The sequence below is a fragment of the Bufo gargarizans genome, chromosome 1 (genome assembly GCF_014858855.1).
Source record: "Bufo gargarizans isolate SCDJY-AF-19 chromosome 1, ASM1485885v1, whole genome shotgun sequence".
NCBI classification, from domain to species: domain Eukaryota; kingdom Metazoa; phylum Chordata; class Amphibia; order Anura; family Bufonidae; genus Bufo; species Bufo gargarizans.
The window spans coordinates 58,816,483-58,842,460 of record NC_058080.1 but is presented as its reverse complement, the minus strand read 5'-3'; the positions used below and the strand labels follow the sequence as shown (position 1 = coordinate 58,842,460).

The following is a 25,978-nucleotide window of genomic DNA, read 5'->3' as shown; positions in this document are numbered from 1 at the left end:
AGTGCAGCACAATATACCTGCCCCAGCAGAACCAAATACCACAGTGCAGCACAATATACCTGCCCCAGCAGAACCAAATACCACAGTGCAGCACAATATACCTGCCCCCAGCAGAACCAAATACCACAGTGCAGCACAATATACTGCCCCAGCAGAACCAAATACCACAGTGCAGCACAATATACTGCCCCAGCAGAACCAAATACCACAGTGCAGTACAATATACTGCCCCAGCAGAACCAGATACCACAGAGCAGCACAATATACTGCCCCAGCAGAACCAAATACCACAGTGCAGCCCAATATACTGCCCCAGCAGAACCAAATACCACAGAGCAGCACAATATACTGCCCCAGCAGAACCAGATACCACAGTGCAGTACAATATACTGCCCCAGCAGAACCAGATACCACAGTGCAGCACAATATACTGCCCCAGCAGAACCAAATACCACAGTGCAGCACAATATACTGCCCCAGCAGAACCAGATACCACAGAGCAGCACAATATACTGCCCCAGCAGAACCAGATACCACAGTGAAACGCAATATACTGCCCCAGCAGAATCAAATACCACAGTGCAGCACAATATACTGCCCCAGCAGAACCAGATACCACAGAGCAGCACAATATACTGCCCCAGCAGAACCAGATACCACAGTGAAACGCAATATACTGCCCCAGCAGAATCAAATACCACAGTGCAGCACAATATACTGCCCCAGCAGAACCAAATACCACAGTGCAGTACAATATACTGCCCCAGCAGAACCACAGTGCAGCACAATATACTGCCCTATTAGAACCAGATACCACAGTGCAGCACAATATACTGCTGCCTGCGCCACAGTATTTATTTATTCTATGCACTTATAGAGCTACTACTATATTCTGCAGCGCTTTACAGACATTAGCATCCAACTGTCCCCAATGGGGCTCACAATCTAAGGTCCCTATCAGTATGTCTTTGGAGTGTGGGAGGAAACCGGAGTAAACATAGGGAGAACATACAAACTCCATGCAGATGTTGTCCTTGGTCGGATTCAAACCTAGGACCCCAACACTGCTAGGTACCAGTGCTAACCACTGGGCCACCGTCACCGTGCTGCCATATTATGAAACTGTATAATCATCCTGAGGACAGTAATACAGCTTTATTCAGGAGGCACCTGCGGCAGCTGGCTAGATGAATACGTACCTGATGCTCCTACGTTAATTAATGCATCAGATCTTTATATACCCGGCTGGCAGGACCCTTGGGCATCGGCCCACCGGTAAATATGCCTGTAGGGTCTATGGCCGCTCTGACCCTGGACCTCTGTTACCGTGAGAATAGTGGTCGTCCCACCTGTGAATGGAGCGGTGGCCCAGCATGCACCCTGTCACCCCATGTAAAGTCTACAGGACTGTCGGCGTTCACTATATGAATGGAGCAGTAGTGCAGAAGTGTGATCACTTGCATGGGACTGCTGAGTACAGAACTCGCCGCTGCCCCCAATAGTCCCATAGAGCTCAATGGCGCAGCAGCAGACTGCACTCAGATGGGAGACCCGGGGTGTGACAGGTGGGGGTCCCAGAGGTTAGACCCCCCTGATCAGACACATCCCCTATCCTGTACACAGGGGCTAAAGTACTGATTGTGGAGAAGACCCCTCCAAAGAGGCTGTCACCCAGCTTTCCTAGAACCCTGGAAAGCCAGATGTACCAGGGTGCCATCTACTGCCCCCATTCCTCAAGCAGATCAGGACTTTAGGGAAGCTGAGTGACAAACACCATGGGAGTGCTGCTGTTTGTCACCCAGCTTTCCCAGGAACAGATGTAGCACACAGAAGTAGCACGTTATTGTGGCAGTAGAGATTTGTGAGGACCGTGTATGTACACAATACAGTCTCATCTACGGTAACGGTAACGATTTACCTTGCTGCGAGAGCCGCCGTTTATTTAGGACCTCGGGTGGGTACGGGACTGCCGTTTCTAATGCAGCGCGAAGACGTCTGGGTATTGTAGTCCTCAAACGTACAGCTTTTCCATTCTCAATAGCTGTTGTCAGCCGAGAAAAACTACTTTTCCCAGAATGCAACTCGGCCTGGCTACCCTCCTTGTGTTTCATCGTCGCCCTAGCAACCTGAAACTATAGAGCATGGCGATTGGTGGAATCGGAACACGTGGCTATATAGCGAAGACTCCTGTTCTCAGTTAGGTGTTAATAAAGCTTCGCAGGAGAAAGCAGTAGTCGCTTCATGTACAGGGATAGCGCTGAGCAGGGGCGACCTGTCATTTTAACCACTTCATCACCAAACACTCTTTCTCCCTAGTCCCTGCTTTCCTGGAGACATAAGCTTTTTGTTTTTCGTTCACAAACTTCACATGGCATTATGAGGGCTCATTTTTTTTGTAGAACATGCTGTACTTTCCATTTAATATTGCATGCAATGTAGTGGGAAGCCGGAAAAAAAATGCCAAATGGGGCGGAATTGAAAAAAAAACAACGCAATTCCGCCAGTTTTATGGGTTTTGTTGTTACAGCGTTCCCTACGCGATAAGACTGCCCTGTTCCCTTCATTCTCTGGGTCAGCACTGTTACAGCAATACCACATTTATATAGGTTTTGTTCTGTTATAATATTTTTAAAAGAGTTTGTTAGTTTTTTTCATCCTATTCTGACCCCTATAACGCTACTTTCACACTTGCGGCAGAGGATTCCGGCAGGCAGTTCCATCGCCGGAACTGCCTGCCGGATCCGCGAAAAACACATGCAAACTGATGGCATTTATCATGACAGATGCATTGAAATGCCGGATCCGTCTCTCCGGTGTCATCCGTTATACTGATCTGGCATTTATTTTTTCTAATTTTTTGCGGTCTCAGTATGCCCAGACCGCAATGCCGGATTCATTTTGCCGGGGCCGGATCCGGCATTAATGCATGTCAATGGGAAAAAATGCCGGATCCGGCATTCCGGAAAGTGTTCCGGAATTTTGGACGGAGATAAAAACGGAAGTATGCTGCGGTATTATCTCCGTCCTGAAAAGTAAAAAAGACTGAACTGAAGACATCCTGATGCATCCTGAACGGATTACTCTCCATTCAGAATGCATGGGGATAAAACTGATCAGTTCTTTTGGGGTATTGATCCCCTAGGACGGAACTCAATGCCGGAAAAGAATAACGCAAGTGTGAAAGTACCCTGACTTTTGCCGTAGGATAGGTCATCAGTATATGATCGGAGGGGGTCCGACAGCAGGGACCCCGCTGATCAGCTGTTGGAGAAGACACCGCCACTCCTGTGAGCTCCGCAGCCTTCTCCATGCTCAGCATGCACAGCGCCGTACATTGTATAGCGGCTATGCTTGGTATTGCGCTCAGCCCCATTCACTTCTATAGGGTTGAGCTGTACTTATGCCACGTGAGTGATGAACGTGACGTGACTCGACCTAGGAAAAGCTGAGAGAAGCGCCGGCGACTAATCAAACAGCTGATCAGTGGGGGTCCCGGGTGTCGATCAGATACTGATGACTTATCCCGAGATAACACACACGTTGCGGATTATGTGCAGTTTTTCCACCCAGATTTCCTTGTGAGAATAACACAGATTATACAATACCAGCAAAGTGAATGAGATTTGCCAAATCCCATGAACACGCGTGTTTTTTAGGTGCAGAAAATGACCTGCGGTGAGGAATCTAAAATCTACAGAATGTCAATTGTTTGGCCCCTTTCACACGGGCGAGAAATCCGCGCGGGTGCAATGTGTGATGTGAACGCATTGCACCCGCACTGAATCCGGACCCATTCACTTCTATGGGGCTGTGCACATGAGCGGTGATTTTCACTCATCACTTGTGCGTTGGTTGAAAATCGCAGCATGCTCTATATTCTGCGGTTTTCACTCAACGCAGGCCCCATAGAAATGAATGGGGATGTGTGAAAATCGCAAGCAAGTGCGGATGTGGTGCGATTTTCACGCATGGTTTCTAGGAGATGATAGGGATGAGCAACCCTATTAAAGTCAATTTACTGTATTATTTTCCCTTATAACATGGTTATAAGGGAAAATAATAGCATTCTGAATACAAAATGCTTACTAAAATGTGTATTGAGGGGTTAAAAAATAAATAAAAAATTAACTCACCTCGCGCAGCCGGCATGGTCTTCTTTCTTCATCATTCAGGACCTGCCAAAGGACCTTTGACGTAATCGCGTTCATCACGTGGTGACGTCAGCGCAGGTCCTGCTGAATGAAGATAGAAGATTTCATCATCAAAAGGTCCTTTAGCAGGTCCTGAAAGAAGATGATGCCGGCTGCGCGAACAACAAGATAAGGTGAGTTAATTTTTTTATTTTTTAACCCCTTAAAGGGCTTCTGTCACCCCACTAAAGTCATTTTTTTTTTTGGCTAGTTACATTCCTTATAGTGCGATATATGAAAATATAATGTTGTTACTTACTTTCATTCAGCCGTTTCTTAAGAAAACGAAGTTTTATAATATGCAAATCAGGTCTCTACCAGCAAGTAGGGCGTCTACTTGCTGGTAGCCGCCGCAAAAAAACGCCCCTCGTCGTGTTGATTGACAGGGCCAGCCGCGATCTCCTCCTCCGGCCGGCCCTGTCAGTATTTCAAAAATCGCGCGCCTCTGTTCATTCGGCGCAGGCGCTCTGAGATGAGGAGGCTCGTCTCCTCAGAACTCCCTCACCAAAAGAGAAGATGTCATCGGCCGCATGAAAGTAAGTGACAACATTATATTCTCATATATCGCGCTATAATGAATGTAACTAGCCCAAAAAAAAAAATGACTGTTGTGGGGTGACAGAAGCCCTTTAAAGGGGCTGTCTCACTTCAGCAAATGGCATTTATGATGTAGAGAAAGTTAATACAAGGCCCTTACTAATGTATTGTGATTGTCTATATTGCTTCCTTTGCTGGCTGGATTCATTTTTCCATCACATTATACGATCACCCTGCAATGCATCAGCAGTGGTCGTGCTTGCACACTATAGGAAAAGACGCCAGTCTCCCTGGAGGCAGGGGACCGCAGGAGTGCACATAGCCACGCATGCACAGTAGATCCCGCACAGGCCACCCCAACAGAGGTTGTAACCCCTGGAAAAATTAATCAAGCCAGCGGCGGAGGCAATATGGAGAATCACAATACATTAGTAAGTGCCTTGTTTTAACTTTCTCTACATGACAAATGCCATTTGCTGAAGTGAGACAGCCCCTTTAGACCTCATGCACACGACCGCTGTGTGTTTTGCGGTCCGCAAATCGTGTATCCGCAAAACACGGATGGCAGGGCAGGTTATATTTTTTTTGTGGACCACGGAATGAAGCAACGGATGCGGACAGTACACGGAGTGCTGTCCGCATCTTTTGCGGCCCCTTTGAAGTGAATGGGTCCACATCCGAGCCCCCAAAACAACGGCGTGTGCATGAGGCCTTAAAGTGGAATTTTACAATGGAAATATCCACTGTGAAGAGACTACAGCAGAAATCTGAGGCTGACCCTTGGGTTTCTGCATCTTAAGGATCGTCCTGAATGCGGAACCTGTGGCAAGATAGACTCTAATCTGGCAATAGACCCTACAGGGAAATTTCTGGTCGGGCCGAAGCTCAGGGGCCACCAGTCAGGTAAGTAATCAACTGGAAGTGTCAAGTAGTTATGTACCTGACTGGCAACCACATGCGCCCTTCTGACTTCTGAGTCAAGTGTATTGCCCTCCTTAGGCACTGGAGTAGGAGGACAGAATGTGGCAGCTTCCAGGGAGGTAATTGGTTCTGCTGGGGCAGTATATTGTGCTGCACTGTGGTATCTGGTTCTCCTGGGGCAGTATATTGTGCTGCACTGTGGTATCTGGTTCTCCTGGGGCAGTATATTGTGCTGCACTGTGGTATCTGGTTCTGCTGGGGCAGTATATTGTGCTGCACTGTGGTATCTGGTTCTCCTGGGGCAGTATCTTGTGCTGCACTGTGGTATCTGGTTCTGCTGGGGCAGTATATTGTGCTGCTCTGTGGTATCTGGTTCTCCTGGGGCAGTATATTGTGCTGCACTGTGGTATTTGGTTCTGCTGGGGCAGTATATTGTGCTGCTCTGTGGTATCTGGTTCTCCTGGGGCAGTATATTGTGCTGCACTGTGGTATTTGGTTCTGCTGGGGCAGTATATTGTGCTGCTCTGTGGTATTTGGTTCTGCTGGGGCAGTATATTGTGCTGCACTGTGGTATCTGGTTCTGCTGGGGCAGTATATTGTGCTGCACTGTGGTATTTGGTTCTGCTGGGGCAGTATATTGTGCTGCACTGTGGTATCTGGTTCTCCTGGGCAGTATATTGTGCTGCACTGTGGTATTTGGTTCTGCTGGGGCAGTATATTGTGCTGCACTGTGGTATTTGGTTCTGCCTGGGGCAGTATATTGTGCTGCACTGTGGTATTTGGTTCTGCTGGGGCAGTATATTGTGCTGCACTGTGGTATTGGTTTTTGCTGGGGCAGTATATTGTGCTGCACTGTGGTATTTGTTCTGCTGGGGCAGTATATTGTGCTGCACTGTGGTATTTGGTTCTGCTGGGGCAGTATATTGTGCTGCACTGTGGTATTTGGTTCTGCTGGGGCAGTATATTGTGCTGCACTGTGGTATTTGGTTCTGCTGGGGCAGTATATTGTGCTGCACTTGGTCTGCTGGGCAGTATATTGTGCTGCTCTGTGGTATTTGGTTCGCTGGGGCAGTATATTGTGCTGCACTGTGGTATCTGGTTCTGCTGGGGCAGTATATTGTGCTGCACTGTGGTATTTGGTTCTGCTGGGGCAGTATATTGTGCTGCACTGTGGTATCTGGTTCTGCTGGGGCAGTATATTGTGCTGCACTGTGGTATTGGTTCTGCTGGGGCAGTATATTGTGCTGCACTGTGGTATTTGGTTCTGCTGGGGCAGTATATTGTGCTGCACTGTGGTATTTGGTTCTGCTGGGGCAGTATATTGTGCTGCACTGTGGTATTTGGTTCTGCTGGGGCAGTATATTGTGCTGCACTGTGGTATTTGGTTCTGCTGGGGCAGTATATTGTGCTGCACTGTGGTATTTGGTTCTGCTGGGGCAGTATATTGTGCTGCACTGTGGTATTGGTTCTGCTGGGGCAGTATATTGTGCTGCACTGTGGTATTGGTTCTGCTGGGGCAGTATATTGTGCTGCACTGTGGTATTGGTTCTGCTGGGGCAGTATATTGTGCTGCACTGTGGTATCTGGTTCTGCTGGGGCAGTATATTGTGCTGCACTGTGGTATTGGTTCTGCTGGGGCAGTATATTGTGCTGCACTGTGGTATCTGGTTCTGCTGGGGCAGTATATTGTGCTGCACTGTGGTATCTGGTTCTGCTGGGGCAGTATATTGTGCTGCACTGTGGTATCTGGTTCTGCTGGGGCAGTATATTGTGCTGCACTGTGGTATCTGGTTCTGCTGGGGCAGTATATTGTGCTGCACTGTGGTATTGGTTCTGCTGGGGCAGTATATTGTGCTGCACTGTGGTATCTGGTTCTGCTGGGGCAGTATATTGTGCTGCACTGTGGTATCTGGTTCTGCTGGGGCAGTATATTGTACTGCACTGTGGTATCTGGTTCTGCTGGGGCAGTATATTGTGCTGCACTGTGGTATCTGGTTCTGCTGGGGCAGTATATTGTGCTGCACTGTGGTATTTGGTTCTGCTGGGGCAGTATATTGTGCTGCACTGTGGTATCTGGTTCTGCTGGGGCAGTATATTGTGCTGCACTGTGGTATTGGTTCTGCTGGGGCAGTATATTGTGCTGCACTGTGGTATTGGTTCTGCTGGGGCAGTATATTGTGCTGCACTGTGGTATTGGTTCTGCTGGGGCAGTATATTGTGCTGCACTGTGGTATTGGTTCTGCTGGGGCAGTATATTGTGCTGCACTGTGGTATCTGGTTCTGCTGGGGCAGTATATTGTACTGCCACTGTGGTATCTGGTTCTGCTGGGGCAGTATATGGTGCTGCACTGTGGTATTTGGCTCTGCTGGGGCAGTATATTGTGCTGCACTGTGGTATCTGGTTTCTCACTGGGCAGTATATTGTGCTGCACTGTGGTATTGGGTTCTGCTGGGGCAGTATATTGTGCTGCTCTGTGGTATTCTGGTTCTCCTGGGGCAGTATATTGTGCTGCACTGTGGTATTTGGTTCTGCTGGGGCAGTATATTGTGCTGCTCTGTGGTATTTGGTTCTGCTGGGGCAGTATATTTGCTGCACTGTGGTATCTGGTTCTGCTGGGGCAGTATATTGTGCTGCTCTGTGGTATTTGGTTCTGCTGGGGCAGTATATTGTGCTGCACTGTGGTATCTGGTTCTCCTGGGGCAGTATATTGTGCTGCACTGTGGGATTGGTTCTGCTGGGGCAGTATATTGTGCTGCACTGTGGTATTTGGTTCTCCTGGGGCAGTATATTGTGCTGCACTGTGGTATTTGGTTCTGCTGGGGCAGTATATTGTGCTGCACTGTGGTATCTGGTTCTCCTGGGGCAGTATATTGTGCTGCACTGTGGTATTTGGTTCTGCTGGGGCAGTATATTGTGCTGCACTGTGGTATCTGGTTCTGCTGGGGCAGTATATTGTGCTGCACTGTGGTATCTGGTTCTGCTGGGGCAGTATATTGTGCTGCACTGTGGTATCTGGTTCTGCTGGGGCAGTATATTGTGCTGCACTGTGGTATCTGGTTCTGCTGGGGCAGTATATTGTGCTGCACTGTGGTATCTGGTTCTGCTGGGGCAGTATATTGTGCTGCACTGTGGTATCTGGTTCTGCTGGGGCAGTATATTGTGCTGCACTGTGGTATCTGGTTCTGCTGGGGCAGTATATTGTGCTGCACTGTGGTATCTGGCTCTGCTGGGGCAGTATATTGTGCTGCACTGTGGTATTTGTTCTGCTGGGGCAGTATATTGTGCTGCACTGTGGTATCTGGTTCTGCTGGGGCAGTATATTGTGCTGCACTGTGGTATTTGGTTCTGCTGGGGCAGTATATTGTGCTGCACTGTGGTATTTGGTTCTGCTGGGGCAGTATATTGTGCTGCTCTGTGGTATTTGGTTCTGCTGGGGCAGTATATTGTGCTGCACTGTGGTCTGTGGTTCTGCTGGGGCAGTATATTGTACTGCACTGTGGTATCTGGTTCTGCTGGGGCAGTATATTGTACTGCACTGTGGTATCTGGTTCTGCTGGGGCAGTATATTGTGCTGCACTGTGGTCTGTGGTTCTGCTGGGGCAGTATATTGTGCTGCACTGTGGTATTTGGCTCTGCTGGGGCAGTATATTGTGCTGCACTGTGGTATTTGGCTCTGCTGGGGCGGTATTTTGTGCCACAATATGCTATAATAGCCCCTTCTATCAGTGTTGCCTCCGCTTTCTGTCAATTTCTTACTAACATTTCAATTGGTAAAATCGGGGCATATAAGCCCCACCCCAGAAGCACCCACTTGTGGGTGGGGTTTGAGTTAACCCTGCCCGTTTTTGGCTGGGGACAGGGCGAATTTGCCAGGAATGTCTCTGAAAATCTGGGACAGTCTCCGCATATTCGGGGCAGTTGGCATCTATGCAATTCGGAACTGTAACCAACTTTGGGCCACTCTTAGTTCCCAGTCCGCCCCTGTTATATGTGTGTATATATCTAGAGCTAAAATCTTCACCTGTAATTACAGTTCTGACGCTAATTATGATGTCCTGTATATGTATGTGTGTATATATAAATAAGCCCCCCCCTGTAATTACAGTGCTGACGCTGATTATCATGTCCTGTATACTGTATATATATATAAATAATTCCGACCTCCCTCCCTGTAATTACAGGGGTGACGCTAATTACAGGTATGTTATCTGTCATCTGATTCGTCACCTGTATATGTATATATATATAAATAAGTCCCCCCTGTAATTACAGGGGTGACGCTGATTATCATGTCCTGTATACTGTATGTGTATATATATATATTCCCCCCCCTGTAATTACAGTGCTGACGCTGATTATCATGTCCTGTATACTGTATATATATATAAATAATTCCGACCTCCCTCCCTGTAATTACAGGGGTGACGCTAATTACAGGTATGTTATCTGTCATCTGATTCGTCACCTGTATATGTATATATATATAAATAAGTCCCCCCTGTAATTACAGGGGTGACGCTGATTATCATGTCCTGTATACTGTATGTGTATATATATATATATTCCCCCCCCTGTAATTACAGGGGTGACGCTGATAATCATGTCCTGTATACTGTATATGTATGTGTGTGTATATATATATATATATATATATATATATATCCCCCCCCCTGTAATTACAGGGGTGACGCTGATTATCATGTCCTGTATACTGTATATATATATATATCCCCCCCCCTGTAATTACAGGGGTGACGCTGATTATCATGTCCTGTATACTGTATATATATATATATATATATTCCCCCCCTCTGTAATTACAGGGGTGACGCTGATTATCATGTCCTGTATACTGTATATATATATATATTCCCCCCCCCCTGTAATTACAGGGGTGACGCTGATTATCATGTCCTGTATACTGTATATATATATATATTCCCCCCCCCCTGTAATTACAGGGGTGACGCTGATTATCATGTCCTGTATACTGTATATATATATTCCCCCCCTCTGTAATTACAGTGGTGACGCTGATTATCATGTCCTGTATACTGTATATATACCCCCCCCCCTGTAATTACAGGGGTGACGCTGATTATCATGTCCTGTATACTGTATAAATATCCCCCCTCCCCCTGTAATTACAGGGGAGACGCTGATTATCATGTCCTGTATACTGTATATGTATGTGTGTATATATATATATATATTCCCCCCCCCTGTAATTACAGGGGTGACGCTGATTATCATGTCCTGTATACATATCCCCCCCCTGTAATTACAGGAGTGACGCTGATTATCATGTCCTGTATACTGTATATGTATGTGTGTATATATATATATATATTCCCCCCCTGTAATTACAGGGGCGACGCTGATTATCATGTCCTATATACTGTATATATATATATATATATTCCCCCCCCCCTGTAATTACAGGGGAGACGCTGATTATCATGTCCTGTATACTGTATATATATATATATATATTCCCCCCTCCCCCCTGTAATTACAGGGGTGACGCTGATTATCATGTCCTGTATACTGTATATATATATCCCCCCCCCCTCTGTAATTACAGGGGAGACGCTGATTATCATGTCCTGTATACTGTATATATATATATCCCCCCCCTCTGTAATTACAGTGGTGACGCTGATTATCATGTCCTGTATACTGTATATATATATATCCCCCCCTGTAATTACAGGGGTGACGCTGATTATCATGTCCTGTATACTGTATATATATATATCCCCCCCCTCTGTAATTACAGTGGTGACGCTGATTATCATGTCCTGTATACTGTATATATATATATCCCCCCCTGTAATTACAGTGGTGACGCTGATTATCATGTCCTGTATACTGTATATATATATATCCCCCCCCTGTAATTACAGGGGAGACGCTGATTATCATGTCCTGTATACTGTATATATATATCCCCCCCTCTGTAATTACAGTGGTGACGCTGATTATCATGTCCTGTATACTGTATATATATATCCCCCCCCTGTAATTACAGTGGTGACGCTAATTATCATGTCCTGTATACTGTATATATATATATATCCCCCCCCTGTAATTACAGGGGAGACGCTGATTATCATGTCCTGTATACTGTATATATATATCCCCCCCCCTGTAATTACAGGGGAGACGCTGATTATCATGTCCTGTATACTGTATATGTATGTGTGTATATATATATATATATATATATTCCCCCCTGTAATTACAGGGGTGACGCTGATTACAGGTATGTTATCTGTCATCTGATTCGTCGCCTGTATATATATATTTTAGCTGTAATTACAGGGGAGACGCTGATTATCATGTCCTGTATACTGTATATATATATTTCCCCCCCCCCTGTAATTACAGGGGAGACGCTGATTATCATGTCCTGTATACTGTATATATATATATATCCCCCCCTGTAATTACAGTGGTGACGCTGATTATCATGTCCTGTATACTGTATATATATATATCCCCCCCCCCTGTAATTACAGGGGTGACGCTGATTATCATGTCCTGTATACTGTATATATATATATATTCCCCCCTCCCCCCTGTAATTACAGGGGTGACGCTGATTACAGGTATGTTATCTGTCATCTGATTCGTCGCCTGTATATATATATTTTAGCTGTGATTACAGGGGAGACGCTGATTATCATGTCCTGTATACTGTATATATATCCCCCCCCTGTAATTACAGGGGAGACGCTGATTATCATGTCCTGTATACTGTATATATATATATATATTCCCCCCCCTGTAATTACAGTAGTGACGCTGATTATCATGTCCTGTATACTGTATATATATATATCCCCCCCCCGTAATTACAGGGGTGACGCTGATTATCATGTCCTGTATACTGTATATATATATATATATATATATATATTCCCCCACCCCTGTAATTACAGGGGTGACGCTGATTATCATGTCCTGTATACTGTATATATATATATATTCCCCCCTCCCCCCTGTAATTACAGGGGTGACGCTGATTATCATGTCCTGTATACTGTATATATCCCCCCCCCCCTGTAATTACAGGGGTGACGCTGATTATCATGTCCTGTATACTGTATATATATATATATCCCCCCCCTGTAATTACAGGGGTGACGCTGATTACAGGTATGTTGTCTGTCACACGAGGAGACTGTACGACTCCGCAGCCTTTATATCGCACACTGACATGATAATGACTTCTATTTCCAGCACCGCGGCACGTCACTGTTATGGGAAGCATCTCCACATAGGAGTATCCATGCCTCAGGAGGACTGAGTATACATATGCATGGGGGAGGGGTGGGAGGGGCGTAGGCATCCACACGCCTTCTCTGCGGCGGCCATATTGGAATCTGGCATGGGGAGATACACCTCTGGTAGAAATCTTCTCAGATTGCCACAACGTCCCTCAATGTCTCCCCGCACTCTCACTATCTCTTTATCACACACATATAGATAGAATCCAACAGCGCCTGTTACTTCATTATCATTCATTGTTAAAAGCCCAGCAAGTGGCAGCGATTCTCGCATCACGGTTACTATAGTTTATCCTTGTATATTGTTATGTTTTTATCTTCAGGACGTGACAAATCTCTTCCTCCTTAGTCAAGGGCCACACGTAATGGTTGCCCAGTTTAAAAATGGCGAAGTAGAATCTCTCCAGGGAGTAGGTAATTAACATGAAAGTCTCCGCCTCCCTCTCGTGATTGGTTGCTGGGACGCGGCTCGGGGCGTGGCGATGCTAGGTGGTTTGGCTTGAGAAAGTCGGCGCGCATGCGCGGACGTGTTAGAGTGGCGCTGCTTGCTTGGGATGGTGACTGTATTGGGGCTGTCAGTGGAGCCCTCACTGCTGCTGCTGACAATAAGGGGAGAGCCGTCCTCGGGTGTCCTGGGACTGGGGTGACTGACACCCGGATTTACAGCACAGCGCTAGGAGCAGCCGGCAGGAGGAAGGGGAGCTCCCCTGGGGATCAGTGACAGCCAGCAGCCGCACAGCCCCGGAGGGAATGATGAACAGGTTCAGAAAGTGGCTGTACAAACCCAAGGTAAGTGCAGAGCTGCTGCCAGGTAGAGCTGGCTCCTGGGGGCCCCAGTCATGTGATGCCAGGCTATGTACAGTATACTATGTGTTATCACCCTGTGTACGACTTCACTGTCAGCCCTTGGAAGTGGCCCTTCTGCTTTTTAGCAGCATGTTACATGTGGAATCAATTCACATAGGTACTTGAGTAACTTTCTTATACATTACTTATCCTGCATGATACTCCAGAGCTGCATTCACTATTCTGCTGGTGCAGTCACTGTGTACATACATTACATTACTTATCCTGTACTGATCCTGAGTTATATCCTGTATTACACTCCAGAGCTGCACTCACTATTCTGCTGGTGCAGTCACTGTGTACATACATTACATTACTTATCCTGAGTTACATCCTGTATTATACTCCAGAGCTGCACTCAATATTCTGCTGGTGGAGTCAATCTATACATACATTACTGATCCTGAGTTACACCCTGTATTACACTCCAGAGCTGCACTCACTGTTCTGCAGGTGCAGTCACTGTATATATACATACATACATTACATTACTTATCTTGTACTGATCCTGAGCTATATCCTGTATTATACTCCAGAGCTGTACTCCCTATTCTACTGGTGGAGTCACTGTGTACATACATTACTTATCCTGTACTGATCCCGAGTTATCCTCTGTATTATACTCCAGAGCTGCACTCACTATTCTGCTGGTGGAGTCACATACATTACTGATCCCGAGTTATCCTCTGTATTATACTCCAGTGCTACGTTTACAATCCTGCAGCCTTCAAAGCTGAAATCTCCCAGCGTTCTTTGTAGCACTGAAGCTGGATATCCTTATTCTGGGAAGTGCAGTCAGGATCGCTGATTTGATGTCAGGAAAAGTTACTGCCCACTCTAAGGCTCCATTCACACGTCCGTGGTGTGTTGCGGATCCGCAAATCACCCGGCCGGCACCCCGCAAGCTGCAGACAAGAATAGGACATGTTCTATCTTTTGCGGAGCTGCGGACCTGAAGATCGGGGCCGCGCTCCGCAAATGCGGATGCTGACAGCACACTGTGTGCTGTCCGCATCCATTCCGTCCCCATAGAGAATGAATGGGTCCGCACTCGTTCCGCAAAATTGCGGAACGAATGCGGACGTGTGAATGGAGCCTAATAGTGGAGTCCAGCTAATCTGTCAGGGATGTGTCTGACGAGAGGCTTGCTGACTGTTTCCAATGGCACTTGACAGAATTGTGAATGCAGCTCTGCACTATAGACTGTTTAGCTCACACAGAATTGCACTGATTAGATACAATTGTGGCAAACGTCCAGCAGGATAATAGCACGTACGTTAGCATTTTCATCCTCTACATATAAATGATGTTGTTTCCATTCACTGACACACAGCGTCATACAGGTCCTGAGAGGGCCACATCTGCTGCGTAGAAGATGTGGTAGTGATATTACAGGGTCAGAGCCGCAGAGTGTTGGGAACGGTGGTGACTGGTGCATTGTGGGTAACTTAACTTGGAACATCTCACAGGACAATTGAGCGAGCACTATATGGCGGTATAGGAGAGATTTATCAGAAGCACGCTAGGCTCGTGGATGGATGATGAGTGAAAACGGCGCAAATTGAGACAAATATATGGCGTTAAAGGCATAAAAACGGAACAAAAGGGCTCAGGGCTCTTTCACACATCAGTGGATCGCGGCCGTCTGCGGCCTCCATGGACTGCACATGTAACCACTGACTTTTAAGGGGTTGGCGGAGTTATATAAAAACTCGGGCGACCTCAGTCCGTGGCCTAAAATAACAAATAAATAGATCCTCACCCGTTTTCTCTGCCGTTTCTTCAAATGCTGCAGTCCGGTCTTCCAGCCTCCGATGTCGTCTTCTTGGCTGCAGTGAGATGACTTTCTATGCACAGGTTACCTCTGCAGCCAATCGCTGGCCCGAGCCGTGCAGCGGATGTCTGCTGAGGCCAGTGATTGGCTGCAGCAGGGACCCGTGTGCACAGAACGTCACCGCTGCAGCCAGAAAAACAAAGAGCGGCGGAGGAGGAAACTGGCGAGGAACTATTCATTGGTTTGTTTTAGGTGACGCCACGGAAGCACGCCCTGTTTTGACCGTGATAACAGATCCCTCGCGCACATTATAGTCTACGGGTCCGTGAAAATCACCTCTGTGGTTTTTGGAGATCATTGCTAGAAAACGCTCCAGAAACCACTTCCTTGCAGTGTCCATGAAACGCGGAGGACACATGGACTGACCAAAAATCACCACGGATCATGGACCGTGTCTCAGATGAAACAAAGACCGCGCCATTGTGGCCGTACCATGGACATGGAAGTGTGAATGAGGCCTTAAAGGGTTTTTCCGAGATTTTAATACTGATGATCTACCCTCAGTATAGGTTATCAGTATGTGATTGATGGGGGTCTGACACCCGGGACCCCCGCTGATCAGCTCCTTGAGAAGGCATCGGCGCTCTAGCGAGCGCCGCGGCCTTCTCTCTGCTTTGCCTAGGCCGAGTGACGTCACAGAGCAGCTCAGCCCCATAGAAGTGAATGTACGGCGCTGTGCTTGGTGAGCTGCGAGAAGGCCGTAGAGCGCACAGGAGCGCTGGGGCCTTCTTTAAGAGCTAAACGATGGGGGTCCTTGGTGTCGGACCTCCACTGATCAGATACTGATGACCTATCCAGAAAAAGACGGGTCCGTTAAACTGGTTGAACGGCGAGTACAACTGGAACACCCAGCGATTCTGTCCGTCATCCATTGACGATAATGGTAGCAGGAGAACGGGAAGCTTCTTTCCGTCACGTAGCAGTTATTTCTGGCGGAAAGCAAAAAAAGCCCCGCAGCCCAAAATATCGGAGCGGGCAGGAATGGCGCATTACCAGTGCTCAAATGCGGATTGAAACGGAATGGAGTTAGGCTACTTTCACGCTTGCGTTGTTGTTTTCCGGTATTGAGACCCGGCAGAGGATCTCAATACCGGAAAAAAAAACATTTCCGCTTAGTCCTCATGCATTCTGAATAGAAAGGGATCGGTTCAGGACGTCTTCCTTTCCGTCAGCTTTCCGTTTTCTGACCGGACACAAAACCGCTGCAAGCTTGGCTTTTGCCTCCGGTCATAAAAACTGGGAAAAAAAAACAGATCCGGCAGTGAAAAAATGTAAGTCTATGGTGACGGATCCGTGTTTTTTTTTTTTTTTTTTTTTTTTTTTTTTTTACGTTTTGATTTCACACAGCCGCATCCTAACAGGAACAGATGCATCCTGATGTGCAAAATCAAAACGGATCCGTTTACTTCCAGTATTGAGATCCTCTGCCGGATCTCAATATCGGAAGTAACGACGCCAGTGTGAGAGAGTGGAGGCAGATGTGAACAACGCATGACACTAACTCTGTTCCGGTTTTCTTATGGACGTTCTTTCTAGGTTTTCTCTCCTTCCGCTGCAGTTCTGCGGAGACGGTTCGTGACGGGGATACATTACCAGATTAAAAGAATTTCCGCGTGCCCCACTTTTCTGGCACAATTTGCGCCAGCATACCCACCTATGTTCCCCCCCCCCCCTCTCCTATCTATATTCCTGACGTACGCAGTGGTATTCTCTTCCTCCTTCCTGCATATATGTATAGCATAGCATAGCATTGGGTGTGTAATCTGAGAACACCTTATCTGCTCTGCTATAACATGAGCTTCCCCAGCACAGCCAGCGGAACCAGGTGATAGGTGACGGGGATCCCCGCCATGTCCTGCAGCTGTGTAATCCTACTTGTTTTTCCTGGACTTTTATATTCATGGCCTATCCTTAGGACAGGTCATCAATATCTGAATTGTGAGGGTCGGACTCCGGTCAGCCCCACTGGTCATCTGTTTTTCAGTAGATTCGGTGCCAGAATTACAGCTCCATTCACTTCAGTGGGAGCAGCGCTGCAGTAACCAGTTCCGTCGACTGCACAGTGGATGGCGCCGTGTAGTTCTTTTCCCTGTTTCCAGCGGCAGGGCCCCTGCTTGCCGGCGGTCCTGGGAGTCAGACCTCTCACCAATCAGATATTGGATGGATGGATATAAAAGTGCTGGAACACAAAGTGTGTCCCTGCTGCGATCCCCAGCGATCATCTGAAATCTGCCAGTAAGTGTCGAATTTCCCAACAGCGCCACCTCAGGGAAAATGAAGCATTACACAATGTCCATTCAAATCAGTAAATTGTCTGTGTAAGGGCTCGTGCACACGACCGTATGTATTTTGCGGTCCGCTAAAAATACGGATGATGTCCGTGTGCATTCCGTGTTTTGCGGAACGGAACAGCTGGCCCCTGATAGAACAGTCCTATCCTTGTCCGTAATGCAGAGAATAATAGGACATGTTCTATTTTTTTTGTGGAACGGACATACGGAAACGGAATGCACACAGAATCGTTTCTGTTTTTTTGCGGCCTGGTTGAAGTGAATAGTTCTGCGTACGGGCTGCAAATAAAATGGAACCCAAATACATTCGTGTGCATGAGCCCCAATTCTGATAGTCTGACATAAGACATTAAAAAAAAGATCTATAGTCTCCTTGTAGATTCTCTGTATCAGGGATCAGCACCCTCCGGCACTCCAGCTGTTCTCAGACTACAACTCCCAGAATCCTCCTTTCACTTCTATGGGAGTTGCAAGAACAGCCAAGTATGTGTGCATGCTGGGAGTTGTAGTTTCACAGCAGCTAGAGTGCCGAAGGTTGCCGATCCGTGGTCTATATGATTGGCCAATAATCCAGAATATTCACTAATCCGTCAGCTTTCTCAGCCCGATTAGACTGAATGAAATGACACCCATCAGACTCTAGTGATTGGCTTGTAACCTGTGGCTCTCCAGCTGCTGTGAAAACTACAACTCTCAGCATTCCCTGACAGCCAAAGGCCACCTCCAGCCAGAAGCTATCTACCATGGGTTAATGTGTGCAGTCTTTTAGATAACCTGACCCCTTAGGTGTTGGTCAGTAGTGACGGAGCGCACGGTATCCTGTGTATTCTGTATGCCGTGTGGTGTCGCCCCCTGGTGGTAGTCTCAGCCGTATTATAGGAATCTACATGGCGTTAGGTTGATAGAACCTATAGCAGTGATGGCTAACCTCCGACACTCCAGCGGTGGTAAAACTACAACTCCCAAGATGCACACTTGCTTGGCCGTTCTCATAACTCCTTAGAAATGAGTAGAGCATGCTGGGAGTAGTAGTTTCACCACCACTGGAGTGCCGGAGGTTATCCATCACTGACCTATTGAAACCTAGAAATAAGTTTTCTTATAAGTAATATACATCTGATAATCCAGAAAGTCTCATCATCCGGCAGTGCTGTGTAGAACTACGATAATACTTAGTTTGAGACCCCTATTTTACATCGGAAATTTGGCGCAGTTTGGCTCAAAATATTGCATATTATACCCCATGAAGCCACTCCCCTAGTTCCACTAAGCGCCAATAATATCTCTAACCCTGGTTTTGCCAATCTGTTCAACATTTTGCTTAATTTTACACCAAAATCTGGATGCGCTCATATTAGTAAATATTGGCCAGAAGCTGTGGTCAGACAGAAGGGAGTATGAGCGCAGGATCAGACTACGCAGGGGTTTTCTTGTAGTCTGTTACCATGGAGACACACGCATTATGAATTACCTCCTGTACCTAGCATACATAGTTATATATTTATTATATTTTCTGATCTGGATGACGGACAGTGCCTCGCCATAGCTATAAATATTATATATCAATGTAGGATATTGAAGGGCGGGGAGCGGGATAGCCTGTAATACCGCACTTGTGGTTCAGCCTCAACGACCAGAAGCTTGACTCAGCCACTTATGTAGATCAGGTATTATTACGCTCCGTCACATTATACCGCAGTGACCTGCTACTCATGGTGAGATCATCGCATTGTGTGCCAGGGAATCTCAGACGCCAGGTCCTCCTCATTCTTGTAAGGTGAATCTTCAGTGTGGAGCCGCTGGATATATGGGATGCCATGCAGGGGCCTGTATATTCTGCTGATGGGAAGGGGCAGGAATTCTCATTTCCCAGCAGCCCAATTTATGGCTCTTCAGTCCCTCTTAGGAGAAGTAAAGCGGACATCATGACTAGGTCATCCGATGGACAAGCCAAGCTTTTTGGCCTCCAACTGAGCGACTACGTAGCATTTAACGTTCTTAGTTATATCGTCCAAACTAGCTGGTTGATGCCGCCTACATCAAGCAACCCACCCTTGTGACTCGCTAGTTTCCGTGGGGATTGTCAGCAGGAATTTTCACCCTACATAGTTGTCAGCTAAATGGTTGCCTGACCTGCTATTCCTTCCAACCGCTCCATATACTTGCAGAGCATGCATGTGTTCTTGATAGGGATAGTGGAATAATAATAGAGATGTCTCTCCCTTAGGGCTTGTACACATGAACGTATGTGTTCCGTTTCTGTTTTGCGGATCCGCAATACACGGACAGCGTTCCTTGTAAATTCCGCATAACGGAGGCGGACCCATTCACTTTCAATGAGTCTGCAAATCCAGAGATGCGGAACGGTGCAGAACAGAAGCACAGAGCGGAACGCTACGGAAGCACTACGGAGTGCTTCCATGGGGTTCCAGTTCCGTACTTTCATTCCGCAAAAATATAGAACTTGCCCTATCTTTTTGTGGAATGGAAGGATGCGGACCCATTCAAGTTGAATGGGTCTGGATCCGTCCTGGAGCCTGCACGAACGCTCTCCGTGCGTTGGGGATTGCAAATTGCGGTGCCCAATGCACGGAACACATACGTTTGTGTGAACAAGCCCTTAGGCCTCTTGCACACAAACTTTTTTTTTTTTCTGTTTACGTTCTATTTTTTGCGTTCTGTATACAGAACCATTCATTTCAATGGTTCCGCCAAAAAGACGGAAGGTACTCCGTATGCCTTCAGTTTCGGTATTTCAGTTTTTCCGTTCAGATAGAACATGTCCGCATAACGGATAAGGATAGTACTGTTCTATCAGGGGCCAGCTGATCCGTTCCGCAAAATGCGGATCTGGTTTTTGCGGACCACAGAATACTGAAAAAACATACTGTCACGTGCCAAAGGCCTTAAAAGGATTGGGCATGTTCAAGTCCAACAGTGACTGACCCTACTGAGAATGTGGATACCCCATACACATTATATGGTCCGCTGCTTCTGCCAATGGGTTTGGCCAATGTTCTTCGAATATATATGGCCACCTTAAAGGGGTAGTTCAGCACTAGTATTGGAATGCTCAATAGCCTGCAAATAGTTAAAACTAAATAAGGATCTTATATGCACCTCACCGATCACCCGCTGCGGTGCCCGGGTCCCTGCTGCGCTCCACTTCCTGTTCTCAACCAAAATGGCTGGGATTGCTAGTCTGCCAGTGACTGGCTGCAGCAGTGACCCGGCTGATGGGTGGATTCCCTGTTCTTCTATGCCTGTGGAAAGGGGCTTTTCCAGTACTTGGATAGTTATGGCCTACCCTTAGGACAGGTCATCCATATTAGATCAGTTGGGGTCCGACTGCCCAGCCTCCCCCCACCAGTGATCTTTTTAGGGCAATCGCCAGCTTTGGAAACTATACAATGGATGACGCTGCAAACCACCCCTTCCAGTGTAGCCAGACCCATAGTGAGAATCCTAGTTACCTGATCCCCGCCGCTGGGTTTCAGCTCCGTTGCTCCTTCTCGGACACCATAGCACAGTGATGGCTAACCTCCGGCACTCCGGCTGTGGTGAAACTACTACTCCCAGCATGCTCCATTAGTTTCTATGCCAGTAAGTGTACATCTTGGGAGTCGTAGTTTTACCACAGCTGGCATGCCGGAGGTTAGCCGTCACAGCCATAGGTCTTTAGTCTCTCCTCGCCAACATCTGGTTTGACGCAGGTCACATGGCCCCCTCGCAGCCAATGACTGTCCGCAACCGCGAGGTGTCACGTGAGCCCAGTAACGATGCATGGCAGAAGCCACCACGTAACCTGCGTTAAACTGGATGTTGACCTGCATCGCCCGAAAGGGGGGTGATGGAGCGTAACTCAGCGGTGGGCATCAGATAACTGCAAATCCCACCACCGGTCCGGCCATGCTGGGTGGGGACTGCAGAAAAGATCCCCGGGAGTGAACGTCCCCTTTATGCTTGACATGGTTTTGTCCAATAACTTCCCCAAAACTATTAGTAAGACTCTTTTGATGCATATCTACACAAGGCCCGCTTCTTCGCTGACCCTTTTGCAACACCGTCGAGAAGTCCCGTAATGTTTGATCAGCCGGAGCTCTTCGAGGTACAAGGCAGTTCATTCTAGTGATGGATGGGCCTATTGTACAGTCTGCCCGATCTCTGGGGTCTTGCATTGATAAATATTGTGGCCATACCTGCCGGGAAATGTAAACCAATATGGATACGAGGCTGCACTTGGGATGCATTGGGGATGGGACGCTGACGGTTCTTTAGAGTAACTTCCTCCTTTATTAATTTGTAACTCGCCCCGAGGAATGTGAACAATGCAGTCTGACGTCATAGAGATCAGTGACCGTGGAGGAGATGGGTGGCTTGGGATGCAGGTGTGTGACACTGTGCACAGACCGGTGATCTACATGCATCAGGAGCAAATTACGGGCCACGAATGACCTGTAATTTACTATGAGTTATCCTTTGACGCTGGGTTATTAGGGTGGGCAGGGCAGATAGGAAATCACCGGCTTCCTCGCGGTTAATGGCTAGTAACTTTTTGGTGGGCTTATGCATGTACATGGCAGCCAGTCTGAAAAGCAGAGCTGCAGTATAATGCATATACTCATACTCAGCAGTCACAGTTCTTCAGTCCTTGGGTTTGGGACTGTTGAGAAGCACTGGACTTTGGTCAACCCTCTTCATTGACCTCAGGCTGTAGAACAGCTCAGGCTACTTGTCTTGATAACCAGGTTCCTCCATCATGGACACACGCTGAGACTCTGATGGGTACTTACAGCAGGACTAAGCGCCTCGCCAAAGAGCTTCATGTCACCTTAAAAGATGCCACCAACCAGGGTGCTGATTATGAATCACCGTGCAATATATGGTCAGGTCAAGTCCACCAGAGGGGACACCCACATGTCTAGGAAATGCCATCGTTCTGCGATTTGGTGGGGTCAGGTCGATCCTAACTGCTTGTGCTTATTTAGAGCTACATCCCCTTCAAAGTTTTCCCTGCAGAGCAGCGCTCCTGGTCCCCATGCTGTGCAGGGAACTGCAGCCAAGTCCATTCACTTGAATAGGGTTGTGCTGCAGTTCCTTGCACGGCCAGGTGGCGGGGCTGCTGCACAGGGACAAATGGTGACCTGGAGGCAGCAGAAAATAGCGGTGCAAGCCACTTCATTCTCCGGATCGGTTGGGTGGGATATTGTGACTTTATAGGATGGAGTTAATACAGGATGTCCTATTGAGGACTCGCCAGTCTGCAGTTCGCAGTCAGGTTCATAATCGTAGACCGCTCTGGAAATTACTCTTACTGCGCAGCAAAATTGTTGGTAAAACCATTAAAATTAAGTGAGCGAATCTCCCTTATTGCTGAGTGCGCTAAAAGCCGTCCCTTCTCTCAGTCCTGCATTGTAATGAATCAGTAGCTATAGAGAATCTTAACGCTGTTTACTGGTTCGTGCCTCTTCTGATAGGCGCGCGAACGTGCCCTGACCTTGGGAATACAGAGAGTCAGTAAAATATGGGGGACGTCTATCGAAACGCACATTTACAGCAGTGCATAATTGTTAGGCCTACAGACATATGGATCTGTGTGTATTCCCCTGTTGGTATGTCCGTTCCGCAAAAAAGAACATTTCCTATACTTGGCCACAAAATGCGGACCACAAACTCATTGGGTCTGCAAAACGGCAGATGCAACATGGACGGTATCCGTATTTTGTGCATCCGCAATTTGCAGACTGCGAAATACCTACGATCATGTGCATGAGGCCTTAGGATACATATTTTCCAGGCTCCTGTGTACAGCTCTGTGTCCAGACTTTGAATGAAGCGGCCCTTCCTTCCTTCTCACAGCAGAAAGGCCAGTATGATTTCCATCATGGAGCAGCAACAGGCTCCCTCGTTACGAAAATCTAGGTCTTACTCTGGGACAGGGAAAAGGATTATCTGGGCACCATCCTTTTGACTTCTCCACGCTGGTGGTCGGACCCTTGGGACCCCCAGTGATCAGGAAAATGGGGATCCACAAGCTCTATTCACTTCTACAGGAACGGCGATCTGCTGCAATCTCGTAGAAGTGAATGGAGCGGTAGTTGTGCATGTGCACTACCGATCCATATACATGGGGCACTGTCCTCATAATTGCTGGGGGGTTCCAGTGTTCAAAATCGAAAACGTACCCCATGCCGTAGACAGAGGGTAAGTGTTAAGTTGAGTAACGTACCTTATTTTTGGGGTATGATTGATGCATGCAATGCACAATTGTCACCCCTGCCTTATTAGTATGGCTCGACGAAACTTGGCCAAACGCGTTGGGGGTCATTTGCTTAGTTTAACGCTTCTTGTGGCGTAAAATTGTCACTGTACCATTGTTTTGTAACTTTTTTTTTAAATGCTTGTGCAACAATATCTGTCATTTTTACGCTGCGTTCGACACATAGTATGTATAGAGCAGGCATGCTCGACCTGCGGGCCTCCAGCTGTTGTAAAACTCCCACAATGCCCTGCTGTAGGCTGTTCGGGAATGCTGGGAGTTGTAGTTTTGCAACAGCTGGAGGGCCACAGGTTGAGCCTGCCTGGTATAGAGTCTCAAGAGAGTGGCGAGCCCTGGCAAATTAGGCTGGCATAGATTTTCTGGGAGGCGCACGGACTACCAAAGATCTAATTTATGATGAGGCGCATACAACGGCTCCGCAAAAGAAGCAAAAAATACCATAAAAAAATGACAGTGTTAGTGAATGACCCTCATTGACTTTGGAGTGATTGGACAACAATCCTGACTACATATTTGGGGGGGGATGGATCGGGTATGTGGGAGTCAATAGAATGTAATATAATTGACCCCATATCTGATGTAAATTTGTTTTACATTTTTATTTATTTAATTTTTTATTCTTTTATATTCTTTATTATTCTTCTTAGTATATATTTTTTATTTGCTATTTATGGCATATTTTAAGAACCTCTGCTCCTGTATAGATATGGACACATGATAGAATCGATGTGGTATTTTGTAGAACATGTTTTTCAAGTGGTTGCGGGAAGACAATGATAACAAGCGGAGAGGTGATAGGGTTTGCTGGGCAGGACTGGAATGTGTTGCTCATCATGGAAAGCGTGCAGCTGGGTCTGTGACCTCATCAATCCTGATCTTTGTGGAAACGCTAGAATTCCTGTTGTATTGAAGTCAGTGCTGGTGAGACATCATAATGTGCTTTATAGTCCTCTCGTAACGTACCTCGCCCCAGTATACTACGTGTCTGCACTCAGAATGGAGCCTGGTCCGACATTCAGACCTGCTTTTACCAGGTGGACGTTCTCTTAGCACACCGTGAGTTTGCAGCGGTGCTTTGTGCAAGACCTCATGTCAGAAGCATCAGCAAGTCTATGCAATCTGCTGCCATCTGTAAAAAAAAAAATGCACAAAACCTTCCTTTACCATAACCCTAAAAAAATTCCCACCAATTGACTTTCCTGAACCTGCAAAATGGACCGAGGGTGAAGACGTGGCTGTGTGTGTGGACCCTCTCCAATAAAGCAAATTCAAAAGGCAATCAGCTGATTGGCTCAGGAAAGCTGCAGATGACTACACTTATTCCCTGCAGTGGCCACTATAGGATAAATGTGGTACTACATAACCCCATTTAAAGGGGTATTCCGGTTAAATTATGTTCTCAACAGGATAGGGGATAAACTATGAGATAATGAGAACGGGAGCCCCGTACCCTCTGAAGCCCCCCTGAAATGAACGGAGCTGTCGGTTGAGCATGCGTGCTGCTGCTCCTCCATTGATTTCTATGGGGGTTCCGGAGATGGCAGTGTGCTGTAGTCAGAGGGCCCAGCATATTTATAGTCTTTTATGCCAACTTTCTGGAGTAAAAGAAGTCTGAAATCCACAGCAGCTCTCTGCTCATCAACTGCCATAGAAGTCGCCTAATTTATGACTTGGCCTGTCCTTCGTCATACATTAAGCACATCCTCCAGCGGTGGACCAGTGTAAAACACCAGTCTATGATCAATCCCCCCCCCCCCCACCTCTGAGTCAGAAATGTGCTCACCCT

The 25,978-nt window shown here is 47.1% G+C and overlaps 2 protein-coding genes across 6 annotated transcripts in view; one reads left to right on the top strand and one right to left on the bottom strand.

Moving 5' to 3' along the window:
- The window catches only part of CFAP99 (cilia and flagella associated protein 99), a 121,005-nt gene that overhangs the window by 93,610 nt on the left and 1,417 nt on the right, over window positions 1–25,978 (bottom strand). Inside the window, exon 1 of one of the 2 annotated variants that reach the window (XM_044295530.1) lies at window positions 1,919–2,027. The exons of the other annotated variant lie outside the window; for it this stretch is intronic. The gene's annotated coding sequence lies outside the window, so the exon portion shown is untranslated. Of the gene's footprint in view, window positions 1–1,918; window positions 2,028–25,978 lie in introns of those variants that run through there. 2 annotated transcript variants of the gene reach the window in all.
- ZFYVE28 (zinc finger FYVE-type containing 28) overlaps window positions 13,491–25,978 on the top strand; it is a 162,468-nt gene continuing 149,980 nt past the window's right edge. For all 4 annotated transcript variants that reach the window (XM_044295524.1, XM_044295517.1, XM_044295512.1 and 1 more), the window contains exon 1: window positions 13,491–13,730. In XM_044295524.1, coding sequence (XP_044151459.1) covers window positions 13,692–13,730 — 39 coding nt within the window. In that variant the 5' untranslated portion in view covers window positions 13,491–13,691. The remainder of the gene's footprint in view (window positions 13,731–25,978) is intronic.